At 52.3% G+C, this 9,225-nt stretch overlaps 1 protein-coding gene across 1 annotated transcript in view; it reads right to left on the reverse strand.

The window, feature by feature from the left end:
• The window catches only part of NCBP3 (nuclear cap binding subunit 3), a 31,649-nt gene extending 24,852 nt beyond the window's left edge, over window positions 1–6,797 (reverse strand). Inside the window, exons 1-3 of the mRNA XM_058676289.1 lie at window positions 6,576–6,797; window positions 4,485–4,550; window positions 2,764–2,869 (exon numbers count right to left, since the gene is read on the reverse strand). Of these exons, the coding sequence (XP_058532272.1) occupies window positions 2,764–2,869; window positions 4,485–4,550; window positions 6,576–6,758 (355 nt within the window). The 5' untranslated portion in view covers window positions 6,759–6,797. The remainder of the gene's footprint in view (window positions 1–2,763; window positions 2,870–4,484; window positions 4,551–6,575) is intronic.
• Window positions 6,798–9,225: the final 2,428 nt, after the last annotated feature.

Consider the following 9,225-nt stretch of genomic DNA (forward strand, 5'->3'; position numbering starts at 1 on the left):
GTCACTTGGGGAGTGAATCATCGGACAGAAGATCTTCCTCTCTGTCTCTCCTCCTCTCTGTATATCTGACTTTGTAATACAGAAATAAATAAATCTTAAAAAAAAAAAAAAAGAAAGAAAGCAGGCCTCAGGCAGGGCCAAGCAGGCCAAGACGCCTGTGCTCCCATCACAGGGCAGCTCAAGCGTCAAGGAGAGAAGGACTAATGGTGGTGTTAAGGATCACACAGTAACCAACAAAGCAGCTACTAGAAGGTAATGTTCAGGGCCCAGCGGCGTGGCCTAGTGGCTAAAGTCCTCGCCTTGAACGCCCCAGGATCCGATATGGGCGCCGGTTCTAATCCCGGCAGCTCCACTTCTCATCCAGCTCCCTGCTTGTGGCCTGGGAAAGCAGTCGAGGACGGCCCAAAGCTTTGGGACCCTGCACCGCGTGGGAGACCCGGAAGAGGTTCCTGGGTCCCGGTATCGGATTGGCGTGCACCGGCCCGTTGCGGCTCACTTGGGGAGTGAAACATCGGATGGAAGATCCTGTCTGTCTCTCCTCCTCTCTGTATATCCGGCTTTCCAATAATAATAAAATTAAAAAAAAAAAAAAAAAAGAAGAAGGTAATGTTCAACACAAGGAAGAATCCAAAACAAAGCTGTTCCCGTGGTACCACGAGGAAGCATCTCAGCAGACGCCAAAGACCGTCACACACTCTGGCCAACAGCCTGCAGCCCTGGTCTGGGGAGTCTGGTCCAGATCACCTTTCTTTTTAAGATTTGTTTATTTATTTTTATTTATTTGAAAGGCAAAGTTATAGAAACAGAGATAAAATTCCTCTATCCTCTGGTTCACTTCCCCAGTGGCTGCAACATCTGGAACTGGGCCAACCTGAAACCAGGAGTCAAAAACCTAAAGCTTCTTTTGGGTCTCCCACATGCTCGCAGGGGCCCAAGTATCTCGACCATCCTCGGCTGTTTCCCCAGACACGTTAGCTGAAAACGGGAAAGCAGCAGAGGATGCCCCAGGTCCTTGGGCCGCTGCGCCCAGCTGCGAGATCCAGAAAGAAGCTCCTGGCTTGCAGCTTTTGTTTTGGGTCAGCTCCAGTCACTGTGGCCATTGGGAGAATGAATCAGAGGATGGAAGACCTCTATCCCTCTCTGTAAAAATTTGCCTTTCAAAAAAAAAAATATATATATATATATATATATATAAATATGATAAAGTTGTGATAAACAATAAACAAATATAAAACATGCTCAAACAATAAACAAATGCAAAACATGCTCGACATAGTCCCTGGTAAGAAAGCAAGTTCCCAACAAATAGTAACTATTTCATTCATTCAACATGTGACTGAGTGTTTGTTCTCATCACCCAAGCAAGGCTAGGGACACACACAGAGCACAGCCCTACAGCATCCAGACACTGCCCACAGCACTTGAAGGGACAGCCAAACAGGGACAGGCTCTGTGGCACAGTAGGTTCATCCCAAGCCAGAGATCTCATTCAAGTCCAAACTACCCCAGTTCCCACTCGGTGTCCTACTGATGTACTCAGGAAGGAAGCTGAGCCTGGGGTCCCTGCTACCCACATAGGACTGGATGGAATGTGGGTCCCGGGCTTTGGCCTGGCCTAGCTCTAGCTTCAAGCATCTGGGAATTGAGTCAGCAAATGGAGGCGCATGCTCTCTCTCTCCCTTTCAAACGCACACACACACACATTTTACAAACACAGCACAGGGAAGTCTTTAGTGTTCAAGGATTTCTGTAACAGTGGACTAGTAAGAATGTAGGCTCATTAAGAGTACTAATTTTTGGGGCCCAGCACGATAGCAGAGCAGTTAAGGTCCTCACCTTGCACGCACTGGGATCCTATATGGGCGCTGGTTCTAATCTTGGTGGCCCCGCTTACCATCCAGCTCCCTGCTTGTGGCCTGGGAAAGCAGTCAAGGATGGCCCAAAAGCCTTGGGACCCTGCACCAACATGAGAAACCCAAAAGAAACTCCTGGCTCCTGGCTTCGGATTGGCTCAGCTCCAGCTGTTGCAGCCACTTGGGGAGTGAGTCATTGGATAGAAGATCTTCCTCTCTCTCTCCTCCTTTCTGTATATCTGACTTTCCAATTAAAATAAATAAATCTTTAAAAAAAAGAAGTTAATTTTTTAAAAAGTACTAACTTTTCCTTTTATTTGTAAACTGCTTTGGAAGATTAGAACAGATTGCTATACCAATTGAGTTTCCAATCCAAAAAAATTTGAAATGTGAAATGCTCCAAAACCTTTTTAAATTTTTAAATTTCTTTTCATCTACTTGAAAGGGAGAAAGACAGACAGAAAGAACTCTTCCCCTCGGCTAGTTCACTCCTTCAGTGCCTGTAACAGCTGGGGTTGGACCAGGCTGGAAGCAACAGGTCAGAATGTAACCCAGGTCTCCCACAGGCGGAAGGGACTCAGGTACTCAAGCCAACACTGGCCATCTCCCACGTCATGCACTAGCTGGAACTCCAACACTCCAGCAAAATGGATGCAGCTGTCTCAAGAGTGTCTTAACCACTACAAACTCCCCACCCCACAACCCCAAACAAAAAGGACTTCTTGAATTCCAACACGGTGGAAAATTTCCCCGAGTCAGATCACAATCAAAACGAGGTCCAGTAAGAATACTGTATAAAATTTCTGAAGACTTGTCACGTAAGGCAAGACCAGATGCATGGAACAATAAGACAGTGAGAAAAGTCACTCCTGGGTCAACGGGCAGAGCTTCCCCCAGAAACACCCTCTACCTTTCTTCATCATGTCTCGGTCCAAGGCTACATTTCTCTGAGCAAGATTTACTTCTGATCGAAAATGGAAACGCTTGGCTCGCTGTTCTTTCTTTTCAATTGCTTCCTAGAAGGTAGAGAAAACATTAGAGAAGCAAAACCTAAGGAAGGAAAGTTCAATCATTACATGAACTGTTGATAACTCTAAAATAAATTGCGGGCCAGGCATTTGGTCTGTCTCTCTGGTTTCTGACTCCAGCTTCCTACTAACGCAGACCCTAAGAGCAGCAGTGATGGCTAACACACCTGGATTCCTGCATCCAAGCAGGAGCCCTGGGTGGAGTTCCTGGCTGTTAGCTGCGGCCTCAACAGGTCACTTGTCGGCATGCAGGGAGTGAACCATAAGATGGGAGCTCTCAAGCTCGCTAAGACAAACATAGTAATACTGAATACTTTTGTATGGCGCTGGATATTCTCATTCTGTGATGTGGGAGGGCATAGATGAACACTGGTACATATTATAATAATCTTCATTCTGTCACAGCCTACCACTATGCCTGGGACACAGCAGGCAAGCAATGAATATTTGTTGTCCGAATGACTAGGGTTTTGCAGTTTAGTAAGTTCTCTGACATCTCACTTATAATTAGCCAACATGCCGACACACCATAAGCAAAGCGATTTTAACATCCCAATTGTCCAGATACAGAATTGAACCACCACTAGAAAGAAGTTGCCTGACCGAGGCAGGGAGAAGACCCTCTGCTTCCAGTGTGACTTCTAGGAGCCCCTCCCCATCACCACCATCTCCGACCCTCTGTGGGCACGGTAACCACACCTGGCACCCTCGCGACAGGTGCCATAGAAGTACCCTCCCCAAAGCTGGCTCCCTGTCTAAAAATAGCACTGACACAAAGAAACACGCTCCTCCGTTCAGGCCTGCGTCCCTGGAATTGCCAGTTTTCACCTATAAGTGACAAGCGGCACTGAGGTCTCACTGAAAAAATTACCCGCCTATAAGTTCCTTCCACCATCTAAAATAAATCCAGGTCCAACTGCCAGCTTCGAGCAGCGGCTCCTAGGAAAGCTTTGCAAAGAAAACACTCTCATTTTATCCTGGTTTCAAAGCTGTCTAAAAGATGGTCAGTTTTCTTTCTTTTGGCCTTTTGGGACTATAATTTAAAATTCTATTCCCAGCTTTAATTACACACATTAGAATCAAATTCTCCAAATTGGCTAGCACTGCTCAAAGCAAAAAAAAAAAAAAAAAAAATGTACTAGTTGTTTATAATAACAAAATTAATGGGCTTGACTGAGCAGCTTAACAGTGAAGGAAAGAATACATTCAGATACCAGGAGGCAGGGCCTTTAAAGTTCAGCTAGCTAGAGTCCGACCTGCAACATTCCATTTAAAGTGAAAGAGATACATATTTTCTAAGAATGGAGAGTTTCCAAATACAAAACAAAATGCATTCTATGTTTCAGTGCAGAGTTTATTTCCTTGGAAATAGTAACAGAAGCATCTAAGGAGGGTCATTTTATCTTTTTGTGGACGGCAGCAAGTTGCCTGGCTGCTGTCGGGCTGCAGCAGGGCACCATGTACAGGACCACGCAGTTCAAAGCCATTCACCAACAGGGGAAAACAAAGGGGGCTAAACACAGCCACTGCTCCGCAAGCCCTAGGGACCGAGTTCACTAAGGTCGCCTGCGCATCAACCTGAATAAATCATGGCCTGCCTTACTTTGGAAGTGACATCGATTCCGGTGATGAAGCTGCCAGCCTTGTTCTCGTATCTTCTGCTGGTGTCCTAACAAAAGGGAAGGGGGAGAAACATCACAGCAACGCAGGGAAAAGCCCACGACCCAGGCAGCCGGACATCCAGGTATTCTGGATGGCAGTTCCTTCCAGCAACCCTTTCCCACTGTGGACAACCCCTTATTAAGACACCCACCCACCTAGTGACTCCACGATACCACTCAACCACTCGGAAAGTCTTTCCCAGATCACAGCCTGTCCAGAATCAAAAGCCATTCCATCAGCAAAAGGTCTCCACAGACATAAAAATCTAAAGGCTCTTGCAAAAAATGGCAGAGGAGGCCGAGGTTCCACGGCCGGGATAGGACAAGTTCCCCCTTTCAAGCTAGCAGGTGGAACACCCGCCCCTCCGGAACGGTAGGGGAAAGCAGCAGAGTGCAAGAAGATGGGACCTGGACAGCACAGGCCCACACGGCTCCTCTGACCTTTCCAGGTGCCCGCCAGCCAGCCCGAGAACTCTCCACCTCCTCCGCAGGCGCCCCAGCTCGCCCTGCTCCCTGCCAACCTGCGCCCGGCTGGCTCCTTCCCACCGCCAAGGGCTCGGCTTGACTGCCATCACTGTTTCAGTGGCTTTCCCTTTCTGATCATCCTGTCGCGTCCTGCTTCCCACTGTACCTCTCCTCACCCCTGCACCCCACCCCACTCACAGAATGGAAACTGACTCTGTGTGTCCCACTGGCATGTCTGACTGTGCCTGACATAGTGGGGCGTACAACACAGAGCTAACTGAGGGAAGGCATAGCAATACTTACTTGCGTCACAATTGCAATGAGGGAATCACCTGCCATCTAACACAGTTACCATGGTGGTGTTTGTCATCTCAAGTGACCCTACCTTAACCTTTCCTCCTCACTTCAGTTTAAAAGCAAGACATGGGGCAGGCATTTAGCAGGGCAGTAAGCCACAACTTGGCTGCCTGCATCCCACAAGGGAACACCGGGTTCAAGGCCCAGCCTCTTCCATTTCCAAGGCAGCTCCTTGCTAATGGGCACCCTGGGAGGTGGAGGTGATGATTCAAGTATTTGTGTACCTGTCACCCACACAGGAGACCCAGACGGAGTTTCAGGCTCCTGGCTTCAGCCCAGCACAACCCCAGCTGTTTGCTGGCCTCTGTGGGAATGAACCAGCCACAGATCATTTCTGTGTTTTTCTGCCTTTCACATCAAAGAAAATGAACAATCAAAATAAACACCACAGTTAAAGCAAGACTTGATGGCCATGTGGTTAGAAACAAACAACACAGTTGCTGTTGGGTGGGAAATTCAGAACACAGAAGGAGCCACGCAACCTACCAACTGGACAAAAAGACCACCACGAAACCACAAGCTGCCCACCTCTCACCATGCCTGTGGGCAACAGCACAGGCACCCTGGATACCTGGTTTACACTGAGGGTCAGAAGCTGGTGCCAGCGGGGGTGCAGTGGAGCTTTGCTGCGGGATGGGGAGCACGACCCTTATAGCCCCAACATAGCAAGGGTCAGGTGCCACCAGGTCCAGCCCCTCCGGAGGAAGGGTCTCCTCCACCAGGGGATGGGAGCCAGCAGCCTGTGCCACCCCACAGCTCTGGGTTTGCCTCCCGCCGACCTCCCCGCGCACTGTCCGAGGAGGGACCAGGAGGGGGTGTCCTCGGCCACCCCCAGGCGCTCCCCTATGCACTGCCCAAGGAGGGACCGCGAAATGGGGTGTCCTCGGCCACCCCCAGGCGCTCCCCTATGCACTGCCCAAGGAGGGACCGCGAAATGGGGTGTCCTCGGCCACCCCCAGGCGCTCCCGTCTTCCAGTCCCCCCACACCCATTTCCGGGCGCCCCGGCGTCCTTTTCCCGCTGCGCGTCCCCCCTCCAGCCGGGCGCTCCTGTCCCCCAGCGCTCGCGCCCCCATTCTCCTCTTCGTTCTCCACTCTTCCCTGGCCTGGGGCACCGACCACCTCCCCTTGCGGTCCCCCTCAGCACCCTCACCTCCGGCCCAGGACACCCCACGCTGCGACCTGCTCCTCGACCCCCGCCCCCAGCCCGTACCGGGATCAGCTCCTTCAGCGAGCGCCGCACCGGGACGATCTCCAGCTCGCCCTCCTCCACCTCCATGGGCTCCGGCTCGCCGCGCTCCAAAGCGGACTCTGCTTCGGGCAAGGAGAGCCCCAGGGTCGGGCCGGCCGGGGCCTCCGCCTTCACCGACACCCGCAGGCCGCGTACGGCCGCCATCGCTGCCCGCCGGCCGCACCACCGAGAGCCCGCCCCACACACCTGCCGGCTAGAGCGCCGCGGCCACGGGCCACCGAGAAGCCGCCGCCGCCACCTAGAGCGTCCGCCGCCTCCGTCAGAAGGCCGCCCGCAGCGCCGTCGCCCCCTGGCGGCTGGGGCTGGGGCCTGCGAGGAGCAGGGGTGGCAGTGGGGACACGGGGTCAAGTCCCCGACGACGACGGACACTGCACAGTCACGCCCTGAGGACCAGATCTGTGCTGAAAGCCGGCTGACTGAGCCATGTCTCTGAGCTAGACAGACAAGCGCTTGAACCCTTGAAGGGTTCGTTTCTGTTAAACACCCCATATCACACACGACGAAACTTGAGGTATAGACGCTGATCCAGAGTGCTAGGCTGTTTATGGGATGAAACCTGGGTCTGAGCCTTGGTCATCGAGATGCATCTGAGGAATGGGGACACAAATTGATTACACGATTAGGCTGGCTGCCTGGCTTGCATTTATTTCTTAAAATCTTATTTACTTGTCAGAGACAAAGATCTTCCATCTCTTTGTCCAAGCTCCCAATGTGTACAGCTTCCTGGGCCAGGCTGAAGCCAGGAGCCCAGGACTCAGACTAGATTACTGGCAGAAGACCAGGAGAGTGGCTGGGACATTGGGACAGACTGGAGATCGGAGTTTAAGTGCAGACAATGGCTTTAGAGGTGTGTTGGTCATGGGCGACCCTGAGGAGGCCAGTGTCCATGAAGGGAAAGACTGACAGTGACGGAGTGGAGCAGGGTGGACTCCCCTTCTGAGGAGAGGGGGGCTGAGAGGAGTAGAGGAGCAGGCCTCCAAAGGGTCTCTCTCTCTCTCTCTCTAGCTTCCTTTTTGTTCCCTGCCCATAGCAGGAATTGGCCACTCCCTTTCCTCTTTCCTTCCCTCTTCCATGAAAGGATGAGGGGAAGAAGAGATGAGGGAGTCTCATCTTTCTGGAATAACAGAGAGAAGCCATCGGGAGTCAACAGAAGCTGCCGGCTCGGACGGCTGTGCAGCCCATGGCAGATGGAACACGTTGGTTAAGTGGCATGTGACTGTATGTGACCTTCTGGAAAAGGCACGTAGGTGGATGGACACGGTCAAGAGATTCACAGCTGCTGTGATGGGGAAGGGAGCAGGTGGGGCTCAGAGGCCCTCGAGGACCACAGCACAGCCCATAGGAGACTGTGACGGTGCAAACCCGGCAGCTACTGAAACCCAGGAACTCAGAACCCCAAGACTGAGCCCTCGTGGAAACAGCAGCTGTAACTCATTGCCACACATCCAGCTTGGTGCATCAACTAAAGGAAAGGAACTCACTGAGGCAAGGTTAACCAAGGTCAAGGGCATGTGTGGCAACCGTCCATAGGAACCGAAAACGACTCCTCAGAGAGGTCCATTTTCTTTATTTCACCCCAACTCCCAGACCGCAGCCCAGCACACTGCCATCAGAGGCTCCATAGCCGAAGCCACAGGGGACGGCTTGTAAGGATGGGGGGAGCAAAAAGCATGGCTGGGGGGCCCTGCGCTTACCAGGAGGTGGGCAGGAGTCTGATCCGCAGGCTGGGCAGCCTCCCGTTCTGTCTACTGCCCAGTCTTGAGTGCCAGGTATCCAGCTCCACTCAGCAGCCAGCAACAGCTATGCTATATCCAGGGCCTCAGAGCCCTTTCTGATCACTGCAGAATGTTTCCTTCAGGACTCATTGGCTTTGCAACCACATGCCCGTGCCACCCAGCAGGTGCAGGGCCGGAGAACCTCACTTTATGCCCAACACAGACTGAGCCTCCTCCCACAGCAGTAACTGTGCCGCTGCACTTGGCCTCCAACCCCAGGCTATCTGTGCTCAGAGATGCCCTGTTGCCCACCGCTACCGCGGAGGGCCTTGTTTGGGACAGGGAGGAACAGGGTCTACAGGGCTGTACCAGTGCCTGAGACCATGTCACCCCCCAGCAGGACCCCCGGCACTTCCACCCCACATCCTCCCTGGCTCCCAGACACCCTGTTCTTCCCTAGGAGAGGCCCCAGGGCTTACCCAGGAGTCTGAACTGCTTCCTGAACCCCAGGCCAGTCCTTCTCCCTCCCTCCCCTCTCACCGGCCCTAACAGCATGTCTCCCAATTGCTGTCCCACTCAGGAGGGCCTTAGGGGCAACCTGAATCCTTCCAGAAACATGAGCCAAGTCAGCCAGTGCAGAAGAGAACACACCTCCAGCTGCAGAAAACAAACACACAGACACACTGTGAAGCCCTTTTTTTGTTGAATCTTAAGAATAGGCTTTTATTGTGTTTAGCTCACTTCCTGGGAAGTTAATATTTAAAACACTCACAGGGAGCTTTGCTCATTGCTTGTGCTGCCTGCAAAATCCACAGGCATGGACCCCACGGGGCTCCATCCACCCCTGAGCCTCCTTCGAGAGAGGCCCAGGCCACAGAGAACCCTGCAGCCACGAC

Source organism: Ochotona princeps, chromosome 17 (assembly GCF_030435755.1).
Source record: "Ochotona princeps isolate mOchPri1 chromosome 17, mOchPri1.hap1, whole genome shotgun sequence".
Classification (NCBI taxonomy): Eukaryota; Metazoa; Chordata; class Mammalia; order Lagomorpha; family Ochotonidae; genus Ochotona; species Ochotona princeps.